Below are 26,437 nucleotides of genomic sequence, written 5' to 3'. Positions count from 1 at the left end.
TCTCTTGGTCTTTCGAAATTAACAAAATGTTATGGTCAAATGAATAAAAGTCAAGTTTGATAATGTAATACTTGGAGTGAAAAGAAACTAAGAGGTTTCATGTGTGACATGGAAGCACCTGTAGTGCTCTCATATCCTCAGAGAGAGTCAGAGAGCAGCACTCGAGCTGATGCCACCACTCAAGAAAGGGCAGGAAAAGGGTGAACAGTAAGTCATAGAAGGTGCTGCAATACCTGATCCAGCAGAGAAAGGGCTGATTGAGAAAGGTTATGGAAGCATGATGGTTCCCAGAACACAACAAGCACAAAATAACGAGTTTGGTTGCTGTAGCATTAGCCTATGAAAAACTCACAGGTGAGAAATTAGTTTTTCAATGCTGATGAATTGTTAGGCTCACAAATCACCAGGGACTTTTCAGCAGATGAGATGTTTTCAACAGCTTGCTAAAAAGGAAAGAGAAATGTTGTGTTTGCCATTTTTCGTCTAGTTTGATCAGTTTTATTAATTCTGTTTTCTGTTGAAACAGAAAGGAAAAATATTCTAGTTAATCCAAATAAACAGTTACGTGCCCTGACAACATACAATTATGGATCACAAAAATAGCTTATTAAGTGTCTGAGATTAAATGGAGAGCAAATAAATGTTTTTCTTCTCAGGTATTTTAGAAATGTCTGAGATTAAATAAGGAATAACCATCACATATGATGTGATTTCAAGTTTTTCTTTCTCTTTGGAGTGTTACAAGCTCTTGGTGCATGAAGAAGATCTGTAAAGTTACAAAGACTAAAGTCTCAAATCCAAAGAGATATTCTTTATCAGAGTTAAGACTTGTCCAAGCCCCCCTAAAATGGCTCATTCTAACAGACCCCCACGTCTACATCACGGTGTGGGAAGATTTGCATAACACCATCCAAATGTTCACACAAAGAAAGGAGGCGTAACTTTTATTCTCGCTGTTGCCGCTGGCAGCATGTCGTGGAGACCCTGTGTTTTGTTGTGAAAGCGAAACTACTTTGTTTGGCTTTCCAAAAGACGACACAACTAGAAATCAGTGGATAAGTTGTATTTACAACACTGTTCCAGAACAGTTCAACCCAAATATGTACGCAACGCATTTGATGTCTGTTAAGGAATGTTTCCTGTGAAAGTAGCCTACAGAGTGATGTTTTATTAACACATTTCAGGAGGAGCACCCACAGATAATCAACGTGGCCAATTCAATATCAATAACTACACCATCCATCCAACCACCACGAGAGATAACCACTATAAATAATCAGAGCAGCCTTATATTCATTCTCTCTAGTCTTTCAGTATCTCTCCACCAGCGACCCTTCACCATCGACCCAATCCTTGGGGGGAGCACTCAGTGTTCGTTTCAGAAGACGGGGCATAGAAGAGAAACAATAATGTTACTTAATAATGAATAGTATGTGGAAAATAAAGTTTTTTTATATATATCTTAAACCATATAAACACATTTCATTACACCAAATACACCAAATATTCCAAATACACGCAACATCATATGACCCTTTTAAGTCTCTTGAGCTACAGTATATAGGAGCAACCTCAGTTGATGAACCTCATGTTCTTTTTGTTGGTTATGACTTCGGGCCCTATCTTGCACCCAGCGCAATTGACTTTGTACACCGACGCATGTGTCATTGCTATTTTGCACCCGCGCAAAGCGCGCTTTTCCCTCCACAGAAGCACGTCGCTAAACTAGTGAATGAACTTGCGCTCCCTGGGCGGTTCAGCGCAAAAAAGGAGGCGTGTTCCGGCGCAAACAATCCCTGGTGCTATTTTGCTCTTCCATTAAACAATTGCGCCACTGACCAGAAAAAACCTAGTCTAAAGTCAGTGGCGCGTTGCGCGTTGTTCATTATGCTATTTTAAGGGCGCATGCTTGACCATAATGTATAGCGTGCACAACGCGCATGCACTTTGCTCATGTAATCTACACAGATGCAACAGTTATTTTTGCAAATCATAAATTGTTACACTAAAAAAATATTAACACATGAGATGACGGAAATCATTGTGGTGTGCCACGAAGATGTGAAAAAATAGGCATAAATCTAGCTTACAAATTATTCAGGCTAATTGTAGTAATTAAGGATCAGACCTGTTTGAGGTCATATATGTATATAAGGACATCTGACAAATTGGTTTGTCCGTCAAGAACCAGGAAAAAAAATCGATGAAACAATTGTGGCTATTTCCTCCAACGCCTGTTTAACCGACGCTATTTTGGGTGTGTTTCTCCCATCCCCATACAACACAACTTCTCTGTCTTTCACTGCTCTTACAAGAACATCAGTCTCCTCTGCTGTGAACCGCTCCTGGCGTGCGCCTGGTAAATACGCCATAATAATAGCAATCCATAATGGAACTTGCGCACCTGCTTTTAAAGGGAATGTTGGATGACGCTCTGATTGGTTTATTTCACGTTACGCCCAAACCACACCTATGAATAATGAAGCTACTTCAGACCAACCCATTTTAGATTTGCGCCGGGCGCAAGAGCCATTTATCCCGCCGGGAAAATAGCAACAGCGCCGAGACCCGCCCACAAAGTTACTTGCGCTTTGCGCTTTGACACTTGCGTTTCAGATCGTTAAAATAGGGCCCCTCATGTTTTCTGAACTATGAATATTAATACCTCATCCATGAAATAGTCTGAAGAAGTGAACGTTGCTTTTAAATGAGAAACACGCAGTACAATGTCAGACACAATAGAGCGGCAGAAAGAGTGGGCTGGATTACAGTCATAAGTGTTTTTGTGCAGGGGTGGCTGTTTGATTTTCCAGAGCTTTCTGCCAATATCTTTGAGACTCTGGGGGTATTCGGAGGCGGCCTAAACATCATAGCAAAATATGGAAATATAACAATGGTGATTATTAATGTCTGAGTTACAGTGTTAAAGAAAATGTTGTTAATGGTTATGAAGTTAACTGCATAAAAGGATATTGAAAACCACAAAATTACAAAAAGATTTTATGTATATATAATTTTTTTGTTTTGTTTTTATGAGATTTAATGTTAAATATATAACCCTGGTTACTGTCTATTTAAAACATTCTGTTAATTAGTACTTTTAATTTTGTTGATTTGAAACTGCAGAATCACTGATCTATAATATCAATTATAATATCAGTAATCTATATATATATATATATAGAGAGAGAGAGAGAGAGAGAGAGATCTGTAGGAGTCTGTTGTAGTATTCAATTTTGAAAATGATTTTGCATGCTGTAGTTTAATTTTAAAGGTATGATGTACAGATCAGTTGATAGACAAGTCTCTGCTTTCTTGATGCTTTATGTATCAAAAATTACTGTTTTTATACCACGTGGTAAGTAAGTAACATGAATAATATTCATCATGTTGAATCCAGATGTAGTATTTGTTTATAATATAATTATTTTGTTTAGTCTTCTGCGTGACAAACTGTATCTTCCGATTTCCCTGGTGCACATGAAGGCAGCATATGATTTGAAAATGACAAAGGCTTTAATTATCACCGTTAGAGCTTGAGTAACATAGCATTCATGTTATCTAAATAGATAAATCAGTGCATCAAAATGATGGATCATAATTATTTGTAGTGCAACCTACAGTTCCAACACACAATAGATGTGTAAAGGTGTTTACTTCATATAGACAACACAATGGTTCACCATGAAGAGATAATTTATGCTTTTTGCTATTACAATTTTTAATAACCTGTTAACCAGTGTAAGCACTGACCAGTGTAGTATGTGACTGTCTGATTACAGCAATTTTAATGATTTAATTTTAGTTATAAATACAGACTTACAATACTAGTGTAAATTTTACACTCAATAGACAATTTTTTATGATTTTATCGATTGTGAAAAGCAGAGACTCCTGACTATGCATGTAAATTCAAAATATACTGTAACAAAACTAGAGGAAAAAGATCCAGGCAGAAATGACAGTTTGTCTGTGGAGAAATCATAAAATCCATTTTGGGTTGAAAAGAAAATAGTGACAAATGTCAAGGGACTTAAAAAAAAAAAAACTGAAAAACGCAAAACCTACAATATTTTTTATTGGTCTATGAAAGAAATCAAGTTAAAAGTCTGAATTGCTGAGGGACTATTTTATAGGATGAATAATAGCATATTGGACTTTGTTGATGTGTGGATTATGCTATTTGTGCTAGGCTTATGAGTTGTAGGCAATAATAGACATCTCTCTCTCCCTCTCTTTCTCTCTCTCTCTCTCTCCCCCCTCCCCCTCTCGGTTTTCGTTCTGCTCCTGTCACATCCAGATTGGGTTAGTCTGTTAGAAGGCTCCTGTGGAGTTTATAATCAGGACTCAGCTCATAGCATTGCTTTTGAGGGGGATTTCACAAAAAGTGTGCCCACATCAGCATAATTCATCTTAAGGATACAAAAAAAGAAGAAAAAACAATAGCTTAAGACACTTTTGATGCTAATGACAGAGATAGGATGGCCCCTCAACAACAACAACAACAACTTATTTCCATATCTAACATCTCAATGTTATTTACAGCATCTGGTTCTCTCCAAAGGTGTTACTTTTATTAATATTTGAAGTATGTGCAAAACGCAGTGCAGGCAGGCTTGCTTTTTCTCTCTTAACAGCGAGGATGTGTTTTTTTTTTTTTGTTTCTTTTTTTTGACAATGGAGCTCATACAAAAACAGGAAGTTCTTGGCAAACATCTCAAACCTATGCACACATGAACACACTACTGAACATGTGAAATATGGTGAGACAGAACTGTTCCCGAGGAGATTAGTTCAGACCCTTCGCTCCCTCCATTCGGAGAATAGCACACTGTTCAGGACAGATTTGTGAACCAGCGGTGCTAGGTGACAGATACTGCAACCTGCTATCATTTTTGACATGCATTTGCTTGGCAATTAACTGAAATAATAATTGAGATTTTGAATATGGCTTCTGTGATCACTGGAATGTGAAACATGTAAAGCATTGCAGTTAGTTCTACTTCCGCTGACTCAGAAATGCCATATCAGTGTTAGGTTTTTGAATGAATCTCTTTCTTTCTTTTTTTTTTTTTTGAGAACTAAAGAGTTGTATAATACTGTAAGTCCAGGAACATGCAGTATAATTTTAAGAAAGTGACATTTTGATTCAATGTTGACTTCACAAGACCTTTTCCTTCTTTATGAGCAGGTTTATTTTAAATCAGCGTATCATCACCTTACCATTAACCTATTTTATTTTTATTTAAATGAATAAAATACACCCTGGGACTAGTCTAAAAGCCTGAAGTCTTGTTCTTAACCCAAATATCATCAAGAGAAAGTTTTATGTTACTACAACACTTTGTTAATATAATCTTTTGGAACGAAAGCTTGCCAGATGATTCTCTGAACCTTAAACAAGAGAAAATCCTTCAGGAGAAAAATGCACCTGTATTGCAATCCGCTGCTCAGTGTCCTCGACAAACTTAAGGAGTAACAAATGGAGCGCTCCACATTTTTCTACTGCATTTTCGCTTCAGAGCTTCTGTTATAATGACACATTTGAAGAATTCATCCATGGGTGAACACTTTTTTATGCATGAGACAACAAGCATTGTTAATTTTGGGACTTAAGCAGCAATTTGCCTCAGCCAGAGTGGCTCTGGAGAGGCGAGCCTGACATGTCTGCCAGATGTTCCTTAGCCCCTTGGCTGGTCCCCTTATGCTCACCTTCTCCCTACACACGTTCAGTCACACAGAAACATGCACTACACACACTAACGGCTTCCAAGTCTCTTCATCCTACATGTCATTGAAGGTTTGAGCTCCTGCAGGCCATCTGGAGTGACTGCCGGTGATTCTTTAGACAGATGCCACTTCTTCCATCACAGGAAATTACATCAACAACACAATTAACAGTGCTTCTTTTTTAATCTTTGACAGGTTTGGCATGCCCTCTGTGACACAATAGTCATTTCCTGTCACATCAAATCCTGGTTCTATCCCATTAGTTGACATTTCATGGCACTTTTAAAGTGAAATGCCCAGTAAGTGGTGCTAAATATTGAGATAAATGATCTCAGAAACAGTTATACGTGACTGCTGTAAGTTTTTTTTTTTATATATATAGATTTTTTATGCATCACAGCAAATTGATATGGTGAATGGTAAGACAAAAACACATTTGTTGAAGCAACAATACCATTTTAGCTTCTTTGAGGTATTTTGTTGAGTCCTGATTCGTGTTTCACTTCTCCACATCACAAGTGCAATACTACATGTATACCAGGTGCGCTACCGAGCAAGTTTACTATAACAGAAGAGCAATACATATACAGTTGGTTATGTGATGCAAATATCAAAATTGATTAGTTTACAAACCATGCACGGCAAGAGTGTTTCGAGATCATAACATAGTATTGTGCAAACAACTGTGCACAAATAAGTCTTTATTTATTGACAATTTGCCCCATTATTATAATTTGTGTTAAAAGTTGTTGCTGTTTTACTGCCTTTAGTGAAAACCACAATGAAATGCATGTATATAGGTATATGTTTGTAGTTTTCAGCCAAAATGAACACCAAGACAGTAAACAGTTTTGCAATAATTTAGGCAGAATCACTTATTTACAATGCACCTAGCTGAAAAATAGTCTGTTTAATTCTAAGGATCTTAGATCTTTTTTTTTTTTTTTTTTGCTGCATAGATCTGGACTAACTTTATAAGTGGAGTTATAAATACACTGATAAATATGTATGATATGACCCCTTCAGTACAATGCTAATAAAGTTGTGTTTTCTCTGCAAAAGTTTAGCTAATTTTGACCATCTGTTCTAAAGTGTTCAGTATGAGTGTGTGTAATGCATTATGCTAGCTCTCACTTGTATACCATACAATACATTGCTTAGGAAACAAAGATAATTATACTAGTATGGCAAAAAAGGTATCCTGTCACTTGAAGAGTTGAATAGATTTATTAGCATATCCCCAAACCTTATTTAATAATTAATGAACTTATTGTTAGCAGCCAGATGTGAAATATATACTGTATATAAAAAAAAAATGAACATGTCAAATAAATGTTTTTCAAATTGGGTGTGAAGTGAGAAAATCTGAATCATTAAAATGCTGTGTACACGTATTTAAAAAACAATAAAAACTAACAAAATCTGTCCTATAGTAGAGCACATAAAGATGACTCATATATGCAAGGATTTAGTAAAGAGTAATAATAATTAATAATTAGTTAGAATAGTTAATATTTTGCATGTACTGTATTTTTTATTGTATTAATCTCTTATTTATCTGAGCCATTCTTTACGTGCACTATTATTGTGTGTGCCGCCCTTTTTCCTTTACTTTCAGAGTGCATCAGAATGCTTCATAATATCTTTGAAAGCACTAAAAAGTGCCCTTCATCTTATGTTGATTTGAAATCACACCTTCAGCTTGTGTGTTTTCATGGAGATGTCTCATAACATGAGATTTAGACATTTATCGTATTGAACGGTTCAATTGCCTGTCCTTGTAATCTTCCTCAGTGGCTTATAAACGTAAAGTGACTATTGGCTGCCAGACTTGCTCTCTTTCACAAGCTTCCTCTGAAGCCTGGTTTTATTCATGAGTCTGCTCTGTCATTGCAGAATGTATACTACACCAGCACTCAGCAGTTATTCGTGGGCATCTTGAGCCCCACCATTGACGATGATGACAACAAGTGCCTGGTGGATGTGAACGGTCGGCCACGGCTCATTGAGTGCAGCTATGCTGTGGCTAAACGCATGAAGCTCCACTGGAGGTTTACTCAGGTAATACACACATGCTGCACAGCCTGTGCTCACGTATACAACAGGTTTCTTACTCCCAAGGTGATAAATACTGACACTTTCCTATTTTCAATTTTTATATTTTCATGAAATGAATAAATCATACCAATTTTTTATTTATTTTTTTGCTGAAAACGTATTCACTCTCAGGTCATCCTAGATGTAAATGAATTTATTTCTTTATCAAAACATATTTGGAGAAAATCAGCATTATATCACTTACTCACCAGTGGATGCTCTGCAGTGAATGGGTGCCGTCAGAATGAGAGTCCAAACAGCTGATAAAAACATCAAAATAATTAATCCACACAACTCCAGTCTATCAATTAACATCGTATGATGTAAAACAAGATGTGAAAACAGTCTTAAACCATTTTAAGCAAATATGTCAGTGATGACATTTGTTTTGATGTGAGAGGACAACCAAAATTTGATCATGTAACTCGAGGTAGCATTATTATAGATTATTATGGACTAGTATTTTGGCCAGCTGTGACAATAAAGTTAAAATGCCACAATGATGGATGTGTCTTACAAAAATTCTACTTTTTATTTGATGTGTGGTGTGGATTACTTGTGGATTATAGTGATGTTTTTATCAGCTGTTTGGACTCTCATTCTGACGGCACCCATTCAACTGCAAAGGATCCATTGGAGAGCATCTACGTTTTTTTCAAATCTGTTTTAATTAAAAAAAACAAACTCATCTACATCTTGGCTGGCCTAAGGGTGAGTTGAATTTATATTTTCTTTGGGTGAAGTATTCCTTTAATTCTCACAATATCCTGCTTATAAATCAAACTGTGTAGTATATAGCTGTATGTAATTGAAAAAGTAGTGATACTTTTGGTTATGGGTTTCTGTTTTAAGCTGATGTTTTTGTACTTCTGCTCCACTGGGGTGTCATGTTTTGTCAGGGACAGTGTAGTGCCTTGAGCGTGGATTGATGTTTAAGAGTGACTGCCGTGGTGAAAGCTAATGTTGATAAAGTTCATGTTTTAGTCATCCAACTAGAAAAGAAAATGCTAACAAAACACAACACTGCAATAGGGCAGAGTTCCTTGAGAAGACAACAGATTAAAATATTAATCACTGCAAACTAATTCATATTGCTGAATCCAAAGTGAAAAATTTATATTGATGCCTTTGCATTAGCGTAATAAAGGTTTTTCATTGAAAACAAACCTGTGTGACTCTAAAGACGCTACGGGGCATGTCTATATTTTGACATTCAGAGCTCTTTGCCCTACTGTGTTTGGTACCTCGGGAGTGAGAATAGTTTGTAATATAAGGGAAAAGACTGTTAATAATACATAAAAGTAAAACGAAAGGTTTATTTGATTTGATTAGATATTTTCGGAGGAGTATCTGATCATTAGTTCTCTTCCGGTCCTCTAATTAGAGCCAGAAAGGTCAGATGGAGTCGTATATATTCCTCAACTCCTTTCAAGCGTAAAGCTCAACCGCATCATCGGCACTATTATTTGACCAAATCCTGTGAGTTTGCATGTTCATATGATTAAATATATCCTTAAAATCATGTTCAAAATAAGTGGCACGTCAAACGAAGGGGCTCTTCTGAGATCCAAAGGACTTTCATATTTAATAATATGACAGATGCTATGTTCACAACTAAATGTAATTTCTATAGTAACTAGGGTAATTATTATTATTATTATTTTTTAATGTAAACTGAAAAATGCTGCATTTGCATGAAAAGAAAAGATTAATTCAATTTACTACTTTTTTTTTTAAGGTAGGTAGTTGCAATCAATTTATTTTAAATAAACACATTTTATGGAAAGTTAGTCAAATAAATTTGTTTATTTAAATGTAGCTAAAATAAATTGATTGCAAACACTTACCTTAAATGTTTTTAGTAAATTTTAATTCATCTTTTTTTTTCAGTGAGGTAAGGGTTATTACTGCAAAAAACTCTCTCTCTCTCTCTCTTTCTCTCTCTCTCTCTCTCTCTCTCTCTCTATATATATATATATATATATATATATAGTCAATTTAATTTAAATTTAAATTTTATATATATATATATATATATATATATATATATATATATACAAATGCGAGCAATATAAAACCTATAACAATATAATAATACTAAAACGACACTGGTAAGAAGGCAGCAAGGTACATCTAAATCTGGATCTACCAGAAAAAAAGCATTGCACACAACAAATATTTGCTCCATTATCTCTAAAGCTCATTTGAATTTGTTCAAGATCATTAGACATGATGTTATGGTGCCTTGGAAGCCTGTTTGAAAGCTGTTTACTTAAGAGGTGCTTTCATACAGAGATGCTGTCTGTTTAGTCATTGACTGACAAGGCAGTGAGGCAGCAAGGGAGCTGCCTGAGGTTTCGGACGCGGCCGTCATCTTCCAGCGGAAGGAAAACAGTCACGGCTGAGGGGTCTCCTTTAGACATTGCTTTATTCATAATGTAGCAGTCTCTTGTTGCTTTAACATTGTATATTATATTATATTAAACACATTTTGTCATGATACACCATTTATAAAGATTTTGGGTAACACTTTAGAATAAGGTTCCATTAGTTAATGTTAGTTAATGTATTAATTAACATGAACAAACAATGAATAATACATTTATTACTGTATTTATTCATCTTCGTTAATGTTAGTTAATGAAAATACAGTTATTCATTGTTAGTTCATGGTAATTCACAGTGCATTAACTAATGTTAACAAGCACAACTTTTGATTTAAATAATGCATTAGTAAATGTTGAAATTAACATGAACTAAGACTTATAAATGCTGTAGAAGGATTGTTCTTGCTTAGTTCATGTTAACGAAAGTAGTTAACTAACATTAACTAATGGAACCTTATTTTGTTTTGCTTTTATTTTTATTTCTGAAGTTTAACATGTTAAATACGAAAATCATATCAACTTTTCTAGAAGAACCATAAAAAAGTGAAACCAATTTTTGTCAGATTGTGTTATAAAATCTTTATTTTCATCCATTTACAGTAAATTCTGTCATTTCTACTCTTGAAATAATCTTTTATTTTATTTTCTTCATAATTAATTGAATTTGATGTCAACAAAGCATGCTCAAATTAGATTTTACTCATTTAAATAATCGTTTAAACAATTAGGTTTTACATTTTAGTGTGTTATCTATTAGGTGTGCATATAGATGAGCTGTTTACACTTTTAAAAAGAGTCATTGTGTTTTACAGTTTTAATATAACTTAAAAAAAACTATTTTCTTTAATAACCATATGGGGGTGAGGGACTAGAAATAAAACGGCTGATATATTACTTTTAATAATACTAATTTGTATCAGAGCGTCTGTTTATTGGGATTATTTTTGCTCTTTGTAGGACAGATACTCATTGAAATGTGCGTCGGTTACTCTCATTAATTAGTTTCTGTTTTATCGCTTGCCATTTGTAGCTTCTTTTTCCAATTATGAAATATCTCTGCTGCCTCCCTAACTGCCTTTTGTGTTTGTGTATAAATCTCACATTAGCTATGGCTGAAGCCAATGCTCCAGTCTAATCTCAGTCTCACACTCACATGCACACATCATCACTAACATAGACTGAATCAATATTAAATGCCCCTGTTGGTTTACTTCTTAGACATGATGTGAGAGAACAAGGCCATTCCTATAGCCAGCTGACCAATTCTTGATAGTGAATTGATGTTAGAGATAGGGATGCACGATAATATCGGCACAACATCGGTATCGGCCGATAAAAGCTTAAAATGACCATTATCGGTATCGGCCGATATGAATATTTCTGCCGATGAGCCAAACAGATATTCTCCAAGTGAAATAATTGACCTGTTTTTCAGATGTGAATGTCTGTCTACATTTGTAAAATAATAAATTTATGGTAGAATCAGTACAGAAGATATACATGGATTTCTCTTCAGTAAAATTAAAGTTTACATTTATCAGTATATATTTGTATATATATCGATATCGGTATCGGCATCGGCCAAAATTATTTAGAAAATATCGGCATATCGAATATCGGCCAAAATCCAATATCGTGCATCCCTAGTTAGAGATCCTTCATGTCAACATCAGCCAACCATGCACAAAAGTTGATGTGATGAGTTGATTTGGAGTTGACCTTCATATTAACCCTATGTTTACAGCTGAATGCACACCGTCACGTTAGACTTCTCATTAAAGACTTTGGAAACCTGTAACCTTTAACACACTTCTTATGCATCATTATGAGTGAAACATTTGTGCCCTGGCAGCTTTAGCAGACATACTAAGACAAGTAAAACTTCAAATTGTTTTGGTCTGATTCTGTTAGTTTCAAACAAAAACCTTGGCTAAGAGTCTTTCTTTCCATGTCATTGAGGTGTTTTTGTTCTCGTTGCATTTGTCAAGAAAAAAATGTGTGAGCTTAATTTTTAAAAGCAATGAAGTAACCTTCAGATGTCGAAATAACCCTTAATGATGAAACAACCCTCAGTTCCTCAATAGATTTGATTTTTTTAAGCTCAAAGTTGAGCATAATTGTTTGAAATCCATGACTTTCATAACTTTCAGCTGCTCAACAACCGTCAGCATTATCAATAAACTGATAGCGAGCCACGTTACTTACTATGGTTCGAGGCTTCTTGCCAAGATTTATGAATTATTCTGAGTCATGCAAATTTTTAATCAAAAGTATGGTGACTTTAAAGACTGTCGTGTCAGAAGAGTTACACTAAAATTGCTTTTATCTTTGCCTTACAGGTGTTCATTGTGTTTTAAAACAATAATATCATGAACTTCATCTCTGGAGCTGCTTTGAGAGTCACTTTACAATCTTTTCATCATTTCATTTAAGAAAAACCACTGTCAAATACACACTGAATCCCAAAGATCCCAAAGTTCATTTTAACTTTAAGAAATTATGACAGAAATATATGACTATTGTATCCTATAAGTGTATTTCTATAAGTAATGATAATCGTATTAGGTTTAAGAGATATCATACAGCCAATATATTATATTATGATGTATTATATTCAAAGTTTCAGTTTATACAGCTCATTACATTTTAAAAGATTGATTACATTTTTTTTTAAGTTTTCATTAATTTAATTAGACACTGTTTATAAAGAAACATTTTTATTAAATCATAAAAGACAGAATCCAGGAAAAGAAAATGGAAATCACAGAATTTGGGGGAAAATAAATTTCATAGATGGCTAACTCTGTGCAGTAGGGTTGCCATGATACTATACATATATCTTAGTATACTGTACTGGCTGAAGTATCATGATCCCGTATGTTATTGTGCTAATTCTTAATTCAAATATACAAAATGAACCAATTTTTGGTAACACTTTAGAATAAGGTTCCATTAGTTAATGTTAGTTAATGTATTAATTAACATGAACAAACAATGAATAATACATTTATTACTGTATTTATTCATCTTCGTTAATGTTAGTTAATGAAAATACAGTTATTCATTGTTAGTTCATGATAATTCACAGTGCATTAACTAATGTTAACAAGCACAACTTTTGATTTAAATAATGCATTAGTAAATGTTGAAATTAACATGAACTAAGACTTATAAATGCTGTAGAAGGATTGTTCTTGCTTAGTTCATGTTAACGAAAGTAGTTAACTAACATTAACTAATGGAACCTTATTCTAAAGTGTTACCCAATTTTTCATATTTACAGACTAGTTTTTTCTAAAACAAGCAAGTCTTAATGAATCACTGAATCATATATTCAAACAATTAGTTCAAAACAGTTGATTTATTTAGGAATGAAGCAATTTACTGTTTTTAAAGAATGTCTCTGTTCAAAACAGATTCATTCAGAAATTAAACAAACCACCACTGTGTGTTGTTCAGAGTAGCTTTTCATCGGCAAAACATAGTGAAACCATCGTTATTAACAGTGCTGTGTCTAAAATGTAATTTAACTTCAACTTTTTGTTTAATTAACTGCTGTATAACATCAATTATTTGCAATTGTGCCGATATTACGAAGAACAGCACTCTAGATATTGCTGAACGATCATGTTATAAATAAAATTAAAAAAAAACTCAAGCAGGAGCTTTTTTGCCCCCATGTCTTAAAATTTCCAACTTTGACTGAAGGACAGTGTAATGTCCAGGCACTCGGCCCAAGGAAGGTATCCAGTGCTGGATGAAGGTTTCCTGCGTGTTCGGTCTTTCAGCGTGTAGAGTTTTTCAGTTTAGGTTAAACTCAAATCTGACTCCATTTTATTATCTAATCTGACTCCATTTTGGTATGACCTTGAATTTAGGTTGAAAGGTAAATTGGTTGTTTGTTGGTCTCTAATTATAATTGTTATTCTTCTGACATTTGATTATTCTAATTTGACTCTTTACTTTATTTTACTTGTTCATTAGGAATCTATGTCGCTCAGGGTGCCCCACGACGGCCGTTCTTCTACGTATGCCCCACGATCACAAACTCGCCAGTCTCAACAGTAGTCAGAGGTTATGACTAATACTATTTAACAGGTTACCCATACTTACCATATTTTAAATAGTCTTTCGGTTTAGTCCCCCTCAGCTACCCATGTAAAACTTAGTTAAAGCTCCAACAATAATCAGCGGTTATGCTAGCACTACCTGTCTAGCCCCCATATTTAACGCAACTAAGTACAACTAAACTAAAGTCAAGCGGTTTAGCCAGAAATCTAAAACCTCACCTGATGTGCCCTATGCTCCATCTAGTCTGAGTTTTAGTATGCACTTAACCCTGGACGCAGATTTGCAGAAACATAGCCTTCACTTAATCTACTTGAGAAACTAATTTCAGAGTAAGTCAGAGTAAATCAAATGTAACAATTTGTTATCAGTCAGGTAAGGATTATGCCAATTACATAGCCAATTATCAAATCAATACAAGACATCAAATTCTCAAAGATGAATCTAAGAGTAAAAGATGCATACCTGACTTTTAGAAAAATACATAGTATGAAGTGTGTGGACACACTTCATGCTAAGGGCTCATTCCAGCTACAGAAGGCCCTGATCCTTTTGCTACCTCAGACCAAGACAAACATCCCCCGAGATGAAGACAGAAACTAACAATTGGAATTTGCATTACGTCAGGTCCCAGACCAGGGTAGTTTACACCGCAATCTGAACAGAAGGTAATTTACATGGAGGACCCTGGGAAGGGGCAATCCCTCCCATTATAGTAGGCAAAATATCTCTTAATTCTTAGGAAATTAATTATCTTTTAATCTACTTTTGTAAGACAGAGACAATTGTACCAGTTGCACTGAGACAATTCAAATGACACCAAACATGACTGTAAAGATCACTTGCATTAATATAGACAATTATATTCTACTATTGACCATTCTGAGTGAGCTATGTGAAGGGAATGAATGGGATGAGAAGGAACTGTTGCATATGTGAGAGAGGCGTTTCCTGCATTTTCTCTCAGTGAGATGTGGGAACAGATGTCTGTATGTTAATGCACTGTGTGTCTATATGTCTCAGAAGATCAACGTGTTTGAAGTTTCTGTAATTCTTACAACAGTATATTAAAACACATAATTCAATGTTAAAATCACATTTAAAGGATTGATATCATTAATGAGAACCTAATGCAAATGCTGTTATGTTGATGAATGCACTGTATTTGTCATCACAAATTGGTTTTTTAATCTAACCCTTACACCTGTTCTAGAAGTGGTCAGATAAGCAAAGGATAAACTGAAACAGAATACACTGTTATTTAAAAGATTTTATGATAAAACTTTTCAGTCCGTTTCTCCTGATAAACTGCAAAGCAAACAAAGACCTGCAATATCTCACTGCAAAATGAAACACTCAGTACCACATAAGCACAGCGGAAAGGTTGCTGCACTCAAATAGACTCTCTAGTCTAGATTTCACAGACATGCCTGTTCAAATGAACTCTTTCAGTTGTGTACTGTCGCATTTACAGTATAACTTACAGTAATACTGTAGTACATAGTACATTTAGTTTAAAGTACTAAACATTGCTACAACTACATAAACTACATCCAAAACATTTATAATAAAGGACCCACTTTATATTAAGTGGCCTTAACTACTATGTACTTACATTTTAATTAATAATTTAGTACAATGTACCTATTGTGTACATACATGTTTTTACATTGTACTTATATTAAAATTTTTTTTTACATGTAATTACATCTGTATTTAATTTCTGTAATTACATTTATAATTACACTGTTGACCCATACTTTACACCTTAACCCACCCTTAAACTTACCCATACCTCCAACCCTCTCCTTAACCTTACCCCTATCCCACCTCAATAGCAGCAAAAGTGTTTTACAATACAATATGAACACAATAAGTACATTGTACTTATTTTTTTATGTAAGTACATAGTAGTTAAGGCCACCTAATATAAAGTGGGACCATAATAAAATCTATATAGACGTCAAAAAATTAAAATAAATAAATAGAATAACTCAAATTTAAAATGTTAACAATAACTGTAGTAGTATTAGGGATACTAAAATAACACTGGTTGGAGTGTCACAGTGTTTACGCTCTTAGGAAGTCAACACTAGATCCAGCTGTATCTGCAGCATGGACACTACTGACCTGTTAAACTGTAATGCTTGTAGCTGTATGCACTGCTGTTCTTGATAGGCTTGAGATAAACCCTTCATAAAGAATCTGTTAGAGAATGTAAAACCTCTATCTGAAGACCTCCTGACCACAGCTGTGTGGGACTTCTTGAGCACCTTTCAAAGAGCGAGAAGGAGTCTGCGGTACTGAGACCAAATAGACCCAGGTCTTTAGGCCACAGGCGTTCTCTTCTGTGAAAAGCAGGCTAAAATGAACACTGGCAGTGAAAACCTCAGCCATCCTATCTCAGTCCTGCAGTCCCATCCTCCCCGGCTTGAGATCAGTGTGGATGCTTCCCTCTAGCTCTTAGCCTGCTCTCTCATGTCTAAGCCTGCAGCGCTGCTGTTCCCTCGCAGATACACCAGCTGTGACTCTATCAAGCCCCTTTCAGAGGGAAGACGAAAGATGAAGATGAATTAAGTCTCTAAAGTTTTGAATGTTTTGACCCAAACTCTCCACCTCCTCAAGTTATTTTCTTTATGGGCCTCAAAAAAGTTAGTATTATTATTACTTCCAAAACAACTTCATTTTAAAATTAACTTTTTACATCTCTATGTGTGTATATATATATATATATATATATATATATATATATATATATATATATATATATATATATATATATATATATATATATATATATATATATATATATATAATACAGAGCAAAAGTTTGGACACACCTTCTCATTCAAGGAGTTTTCTTTATTTTCATGACTATGAAAATTGTAGATTCACACTGAAGGCATCAAAACTATGAATTAACACATGTGGAATTATATATGGAATTACATACATAACAAAAAGTGTGAAACAACTGAAAATATGTCATATTGTAGGTTCTTCAAAGTAGCTACCTTTTGCTTTGTAATAATAATAATTATATATATATATATATATATATATATATATATATATATATATATATATATATATATATATATATATATATATATATTAGAAAACAATTTGCAATAGAAAATGAATGCAATTAATCATGCCTTATGATACATGTATTGGCTGACATTCAAGCCTGAAATACCAGTTAATGCTTAACGTTTTTTCTTTTTTCATGTTTCGTAAAGTAGTACCACACACATTTTTGTATGATGAAATGAATACTAATAATTTGCATAATTAGTGTACAGTGTCAGCAGCGTCTAAAAAGCATATTATTAATTTACAACTTTAGAGATGTGCAAATGTCCTAAACCCTTTCAAGTTCACAGAATTGATGGAACTAATAGGCTGATTTTATTGAATTTATTTAATGACAAATATGTTTAACGTGAACACATTATTATTTTAATGTGACTAAATTAAAATATAATGGATTTGTAAAGATTTCATAAGATCTGTCAATAATTTTAATAGTTCATCCCAAAAAAGAAAATTTGCTGCACATTTACTCATCCGTGTTTTTGTTTTGTTTTTTCTTCATCAGAATAGATTTGGAGAAATTTAGCCTTACATAAGTTATTTATTTCAAACACACAGCTTTTTGCATCGCACAATATTAATTGATGGATTGGAGTTGTGTGGATTAGTTGTGAATCATTGTGATGTTTTTATCAGCGGCACCCATTCCCTATAGAGGATCCATTGGTGAGCGAGTGACATAATGATACATTTCTCCAAAGAAACAAACTCTTCTACATATTGAATGTACTGAGGCTGAGTACATTTTCATCTAATTTTCATTTTTGGGTGAACTATTCCTTTAAGTGCTATATTTCCGTTTCAATCCAAACATACAAAATGTATATGTATGTTATGTATGAACAGTGTTGTGGGTAACGCGTTACAAAGTAACGCGTTAGAGTACTCTAATTACTTTTTTCCTGAAATTTGTAACTTAACGCGTTAGTTTCGTGCGTAAGTAATCAGTAACTTCGTTATTTTTTTAAAAAAAAGTAATCCGTTATTTTAAGGAAAGGAAAATCCCGACTGCAGCCTGCTTTTTGTCAGACAGTAGTCCTAGGTTTACTGTGCCACCTGCGGATGTATCAGCGGAGCCGAAGCTCTGTGATCGTAAAGTCAATGGCTGTGATGCGTCTGTGCCCTGCGCCTGACCCTGTGTGTGTGTGTGTGTGTGTGGGTTTTTTTTTTTTTTTTTTTTTTCGAACTCCCGGCAAGATAGCAGAGAGGACAGTGTTTGGTTTATGGAAGTACGCACATTATTTTCAATTTGTAAACGAAAAAGAAAAGAACATAACGGTAATGCACAATCTGCTTTGGTGAAAAGCTTCTGTCGACCGCCAAAAATTCTACCTCAAATTTAACGCTACGTTGTAATCACTACTTTGAAGAGTAAATGAAAGAGGACTGTGTTAAAGCGAATTTAGGCTTGTGACTGTGAGTGACACTTTAATAATAATTAGTTCTGCTATTAAGCGATTTGTCATTTGCCTGTGTGGCAGTGAAGGATTTAATTCGGTTTGTTATCATTTTTGTTTGACAGGCAGCTGTTAATTTCTGTTAGGTCGTTGGCTGGCTGGTTGTTCATCATTTCTAAATGGATTTAAATCTGCAAGCCTGTTTAAGGTTGTGTTTACAAGTAAGCATACTTGTACTTTGATAACTGCATTATTTAAAGTTAAAGAAAAATCAGGAGTTATCTTGTGGTGCTCATAATATACAGTAGCCTAGGCTATCCGGGCTGGGTAACGTTAGGTGCGAATTTTGATTAATAATATGTTCTGTGATAATAAATAAATAAAACGCCATGTGGAATAGCCGATTGCTGACTGTCTTTCCTGTTATTGTTATCCTGCAGTGTTAATTTAGTCGGATGACTGACGTTATTCATTGTCGGGAGTCACGACTTCTAGGTGCATTTAAAGGGGCCGGGGGCTGTGTCTGTCATGTGTGAGCCGCTGCAAACTGCTTTTAATTTTTGGTAACGCATGAGTACTCTAACGCGTTACTTTTATGAATAGGTAACGCTGTATCATAACTGATTACTTTTAATTGATGGTAACGTTGTAACCTAACTAACTACTTTCCAAAGTAACTATACCCAACACTGTGTATGAATAACTGTATTTTCTTAGGAGATAAGGCTGTGATTAGATTTTTCTCAACATGAAGTGTGAAAGGTTACCCACAATGAAAGGGAATTTTGTGGGAAGATGGATGAAGCCCTGACAGCTCCATCTATACAGGAACATGCCTGGGGATTCTGTAATGAAATATATCTATTTTCTTTTCCCCTTTCTTCAGGGAGGCTCCATCCAGAATACAAAGTCAAAGCGATGTCTTGAACTCCTAGAGAACAATGACAGTGAGTTCGGATATCAGCTGACGCTCCAAAAATGCACTGGCCAGAACTGGACCATCACCAATATGTTTCCTGGTAGCAACTTATGATGGTACCATCAAGACTGAGGGAGGACTGCATTGACAAATGATGACAAGCTTAAGCACCTGGATGTCTCTATTCGACTTTGACATCATATGATAAATGTTAAACATTTTTCTTAGCTGCTGTACTTGTGCATACTGATAAGCCACATTTGGCAGATATTGCATTGTGTATATTGAGGTTCTACACTGTACTGAGATTTATTTTGTGCAAGGTATACTTGGTTTTGTCTTGACTTGAAGGTTGTACCCGCTCCAATGCACACACTGAAGCCATAATTGCTACTATGTAGCAAAGCTTTGGCAACGTTCTTGCTGTATTTCTTTCTAGTGTCTCAGGTTTGTAGGGTGAGATTATTTTGAAATAACTCTGTACATTTTGGGGACATGCCAATATATTGGAACTTATCTAGATACAATCAACTGTTTTCTATCTACATGTATGGTAAATATTCTCAGTATTTATAATTAATGGCAGTAAAAAAACAAATGCGAAGACGATTTGTGAGTTTTGCTGATCTACATTTTTCTGCACAAGACCTTGTACCATCATTCCTGTAAACAGAGAGAGCTGTAGTTGTAATGACAGATTTGGTAATTCCTCGCCATGTCTGTGGTTTGTTGAACAGATGTGCTCTTTCTAGAGTACATCTCAGGGTTCGTTCCTTCAGATGCATGGCACGCACTTGTTTTGTTCGCCAAAAATAATCCATGAAGATCACAGTGAATTTTACTGCAGGGGGTTTAAACTGGTGGATCAATGCAAGTCAAAAATGCAATAGGTTACAGGTCTGTTCAGGACATCAGAGGAAACACTTCAGAGTACAATAATTATAACAAACCATATAGATACAATACCAAAATATGAGATGTGCGCCCAAACAAATTTGCCCTCACTTTAATTTGGGCAACAAATCTCACTATGGACTATTCCTACAACTTTTGCCTCTATGAACTAATAATTTGCTGCTTACTAATAGTAAGGTAGCTGGTAATTAATAAAGTAATGTGGCTCTGACTGCATTAAAAACAGGTATAATCAAGGTTTGTGCCATTCACAATGTGTTTTGTGTGGTGCATTGCTCGCTTGATTAATATTAGATGTCTATTAGATAAAAGTATTTATTTTATATAAAATCGATTCTCTTATTTAAAGTTAAATCAATATTTAACTTTAAATAATATATATATATATATATATATATATATATATATATATATATATATATATATATATATATATATATATATATATATATACATATATATATATATATATATTATTATTATTATTATTATTATTATTATTACATTTATTTGAGTTGAATGTTTTAAACTAAAAGAAAGATGTCTGCACACTTAAATTATTTTATTACAACCAAGAGCAGAAATTGTGCCTGAAGAAGAGCTAACTGGTTGAAATGTTGTGCTTTGTTGTAATACAATTTTCTGAAGCTCTAATTTGGTCCAAAATTCATATTGTTCTTAATTATGAAAACAATATTTGAGCAATGATTTGAATCTCATTTTGCTGCTTATTGTATATGGAAGTTAGCAGAATGAAAGCATGAAATCACACTGAAACAGCAGCGCTCATGTTTGGTATGGTGTGCAGAAATGTGCAAGCAGTGCCTTTCATGTTCTAACAAACAGAACAGAGGAAGAACAGAAGTCTGTCTTTATAGATGGTCACACTACATAGGTAAAGTACCAAACTTAAACCTTATGTATCTGACCCATAAATGAACCCGGTGGAGTCAGAGCTCTGTGGTCCAGTTTAGTGTCTTAGTCCACAGTCCACTTCATCTTAATCATTTACAGTAATTATATGTGGAACTAAATTAATTGAATATTATGTAATTGCAATATAATACTGATAATAATAATATAGGTATGTACATGAAAACTTTGGTGCTTAACATGACTAACACCCTGTTTCTAAGGTATTGCTAGACAGTTGCACTTGGTCTAGGAAGTTGCCACAAGGTAAAAAAAAAAGTCATATCAGTATTCTATTCAGAGTACAGTTTCATTCATGGGTGTACGACAAATGGTGAATGAGGTAGATGCCATAATTTGTACTGAAGAAGAGGCAACGTGTGTGGTGATAATAATGATAATGCTTTGCATCAGAAGCATAATTCAAAATAATGAATATAATACAGCAGTATTGTATTTTTGGTCACACTTTATTGTGGGGACCAATTTCCACTATTAACTACAAATGCCTCAATAAACATCTATTCTGATAATTATTAATAGTTAGTTAGTAATGTAGTTGTGAAGTTTAGAGATGGGGTAGAATTAAGGGATCTAAAATATGACCAGGCAGAATAAGGCATTCATTTGTGTTTTATAAGTGCTAATAAACAGCCAATATGCTAGTAATATGCATGTTAATAAGAAACTAGTTAATATTGAGAACTGGCCACTAAACTAATGAGTTACTGTATTTTCCTCCACAATTTGACCATAATTTCCATAACCATAATCTGTTATTATGTTATTATTCATTGAAAATCTCACCTTCTGCTGTAGGTCTCAAATCTAATTTGCAGTTTTACATATTCAGAACTGGCACATCATGACCAGTCACGATAAAACAACCAGTGGCTTTGGAATCACTGATATCAAACCTGGCATGATGAGTTGTGATGCGTCACATCTGAATATGAATGCAAACCCTTCTGGTGTTTATTATGGTGTTTTTGGAGCACCTGATCACTGTATGCTTTGTATGGAAAGAGCCAGCTTAGACATTTTCCAAGGATAAAAGAAAGTTAAATGATTTAAAGTCATGTCAGATACCATACAGAAATTTAATTCTTAGATGAATGATCCCTTTTAAAGACTCCATTGATACTGTTGCTACATGTGTGGTGGTAAACAGCTTGCTGTTCACGTGTCAAAGATTTTATTCTCAAAAGATGTCTGGATCCTCCCTGTAGTGGGAGTTGTGTGCATCGATAGATGTTTTCTTTAAACTCTTTCCCACTCTCTCTCTCTCTCTGGTGTGTATCAAGGGAAGAGACGAGTGGCACTTTCTGTTCTCAACTTGCCAGTCCTCATTAGCATCTACAGTCCTGCTGGGCCAGAGGGATGTTTGCCATTAAATATACATGCACATCCACTTCTACCACCCTCACAATGCCACAAAAGTCTGGGAAATATTTGCATTTGCAACGATCTTATGCATGTAGTAAAAATACAACTCAAAAGGTTTACAACTTAACAGTGCATAGCAAATCATTGACAAAACCACACACGCTGCTTCAAGAACGTCAGCTGATACCTATTCGTGCACCCATATCAGTCTTTAGATTCTCTAAAAAAATATGATCTTTACTTTAATTTTAAACATAGGGCAGCAAAGCACAAGGTCAACACGTCTCTCTTATCTTATGGTTAAATAGGAGTCACTCAGATCAATATTCCATTCAGACGCTCAGTTGGCAGTGTCCTGGCTCAATGTGTCCTTCTCCCATCCAAACATGATCAAAGCCAAAGCTTTTTTTGGTTTTCAAAATAGAAATGACATTACATCAGCCTACTCATGCAAAACCACTGTTGAGGAACTGTTACTTATTTTAGCACTGCACTGCAGAACTACTACTATTCTGAAATTCATATCATTACTCAAAGGATTGAACTCTATTGAGTGAAACATTGCTGTCAAAACTCAAAGTTAAAGTGATTTCAGCTATATATATATACACATTTAAAATTTTAGTTTAGTTTGGTTGTAAAATTAACTATTCAACCCTGTAAAATGATCCTTCTGCTGTGTTTTATACAACACTTTTCATGCGCAGGTCAGATCGGCCTATGAATTTGTTGACAAGTGTGTTTATGCCCTGACACAAATCATAAACTCATGAGATGAGTCGGGGAAAGATGAACCATATCTGTGAATTTTCTAAATGTAGACTTTGTGTGTTGCATTTGTGTGTGGGTCACGGTCTGTGGATATTATTAAGTATTTATATTTTGAACTCATGGGAGGTCCAGTATACTTACGTTTCTCAGAGGTTGGGTGGGTTTTGCTTGAAGGATTCATGTGCTGCTGGCTTCTCGTTTCTGCAGAGGGAAACAGATGCAATAAACTGGATGAAGTGCTGTTGTTCCTCCCCTGCGAGTAGATGACAGTTTTCCGCACTTGCCCATATCTTTTATTCAGGTATCTCTCTTTGGGGATGGGGCCAATGAAACCGTGTCCATAATCTAACACATATACCTACATACATAGCAGCTCTGTTCCTGATTCAGCAGGAGTAAAAAAAAAAAGAAACCTGACCAGGTATTCCTGGCGCAAAGTAAGTGCAATATGACAATGGGGAATAGGAGGGCTCAGGTTAGCATATGGAGCGAATCAAGGTATAATCTGAGCTGAGAATGGACATGATTCCCAGTGGAATCCAAAGCCGTGGGGGCAGAACAGAGGCTCTCTTTGTTTTCCATTCTGCAGGTATGTTACAGGTGCTGATGGGGGAAGGAGGGTGTTTTGTAGAGCAGTCAAATGCACCTGAGACTCAAGCCCTAAGCATTTAAAAATATGCTTGGCAGAATGCATCGCAATTACTGCAGTGTTGACAGCTCTGTGCTTGAATTCTAATTCGACTATTATATATTATAAGTGTTATTTACAACTGTGAAGATCCAAAATGTAAACTATGAACTTAATTCTAGATGAGGAACTAAACAAGAAAACCAATGACATGGAACAGCAAAGTGGCAAACAAGAGAGCTTAAACTAGGGTTAGTTCACCCAAAACTGGAAATTCTGTCATCATTTACTCACACTCATGTTGTTGCAATCCTGTAAAGCTTTTGTTCAACTTCAAGAATAAAAATTAAGATTTCTTAACAAAATATGAGAGATTAGAGCCCTAGACGGGCCTAAAAAAAAACTGGTAGCACTTTATTTTACATTCCTGTTCCCCATGTACATACTACGTACTACTGATAGTAATTACAATAACTATGTAATAACTAGGTAGTAACCCTGAACCTACCCCTAAACCTAACCCTACCCCATTGTAGTTACCTTGTATTACCAGAACTTTCTTAGATAAATACACTGTAAGTACACTATAAGTACATGTAAGTACACGTACTGTAAAATAAAGTTTAACCAAAGAACTTGCCTAAAATAAAATCTATACATATAAAACACTTAAAGCATATCACAGTTTAAATGTTTAACCTAGACAAATGTGTGCTATTAGGTGCATATCCAACATTTGTGCAGAGAGTAGAAGCTAAAACGTGCTTTGCAGGATATCACTTGTTTTTTTCCTAATAACAGTGGAAACAACTTAAAATATGCTGTCATTTTTGCTCATAAAGTTAGGGGTAATACATCATAATTAACTGTAAAGCATGGGGTCTCCAACCGATTTTACACCAATATACATATTAATGGATCATATGGTTTTTGAGTCACATATCAGATGATTTAAACAGGAAAAAAATAATAATAATGAGCCTACTGTGAAGGTTTTTTTTTTTTTTTTTTACATAATTTTATGTATTTTCAAATGCAAGGAGACGAGAAAGAGGAATCAATTTGGTTTCAAACGCTGTCTGAAACGTCTCTATGCTTGTGCGCGCTTTGGCTGTTTGTGAGAACAGCATGTGAGTAATGCATCTCTTTATTTCTTCTTCTTGTGGTTTAGTCACTTGTACTTATACTGAAATCATCAAATTGCTACTCCATATCTATCGCATACAACAAGAATAGATCATAATAAGAACAATCATGAATGCGCAATAAATAACAGAGCGTCATATCTATGCACGTTTTCCCAGAATGTTCTTGCGACCCGGTAGCAGCTCTTCCAGGGTCCAGTAGTGGGTCGAGACCTGGTGGTTGGGGACCTCTGCTGTAAAGGGTCTACTTTTATTTGTGTGCACTCACAATATCAGTGAAATGTTGTACTTTTGTAAAAAAAATAAAAAAAAATAAAATAAAATTCAAGATATGCTTTCTACAGTTTCAGTCTTGAACAGGAGTACTTCACAAAAATAAACCAAAGCTCAGTGGCCCCACAGACATGAGAAATATACCTATAGAAGGCTTTAAATTACTAGGCCTACTTTAAAATGAGATTATTCAAATCTGAAACAAAAACTCTTTCATTTTGTTATCCATAAAGATAATTTTTTTCTCTAAAGGTGCTTCCAATAAGGAGATGGTGATTCAGGATCATCAACTTCACCTATGCCAAACTGACTCAGAAAACACTAGTTTATTAATAAATAACTCAAATATACCCTCTTCCATTAACTAAACACCAGCCGAGCTGCTCTTGACAGTGGTGGTAGCACGGTCTCATGTTGTTTCACTAGTGCGCCAAATCTTTTTTATCACCATAATTGTGTCACGTCTATGTTTCATGTTTTGAGTTCCTGTATGTCCTTATTTGGTCCTTCCTGTTCCTTAGTTATGTTGTTTCTTGATTTGATTTCAGGTGTTCCCCATTTGTGTTCATAAGTCCCAGGTGTTCCTCATCCTCCCCTTATCTAATCATGCCTTTAAATATTGTTCCCAGGTACTAGTTCTCTGTTTGGTATTGCATATGTCATCCCCATGTGCTACATGTGATTCCCTACTATATATGTTGAGTAAACTTCTT

The 26,437-nt window shown here is 34.9% G+C and overlaps 1 protein-coding gene across 1 annotated transcript in view; it reads left to right on the top strand.

Moving 5' to 3' along the window:
- Positions 1-20,303, top strand: part of galnt18b (UDP-N-acetyl-alpha-D-galactosamine:polypeptide N-acetylgalactosaminyltransferase 18b) — a 112,807-nt gene extending 92,504 nt beyond the window's left edge. Inside the window, exons 10-11 of the mRNA XM_052562058.1 lie at positions 7,627-7,791; positions 19,662-20,303. Of these exons, the coding sequence (XP_052418018.1) occupies positions 7,627-7,791; positions 19,662-19,808 (312 nt within the window). The 3' untranslated portion in view covers positions 19,809-20,303. The remainder of the gene's footprint in view (positions 1-7,626; positions 7,792-19,661) is intronic.
- The last annotated feature ends 6,134 nt before the right edge of the window (positions 20,304-26,437 follow it).

The sequence above is a fragment of the Carassius gibelio genome, chromosome B7 (genome assembly GCF_023724105.1).
Source record: "Carassius gibelio isolate Cgi1373 ecotype wild population from Czech Republic chromosome B7, carGib1.2-hapl.c, whole genome shotgun sequence".
Taxonomy (NCBI): domain Eukaryota; kingdom Metazoa; phylum Chordata; class Actinopteri; order Cypriniformes; family Cyprinidae; genus Carassius; species Carassius gibelio.
This window is presented reverse-complemented; position numbering and strand designations above follow the sequence as displayed.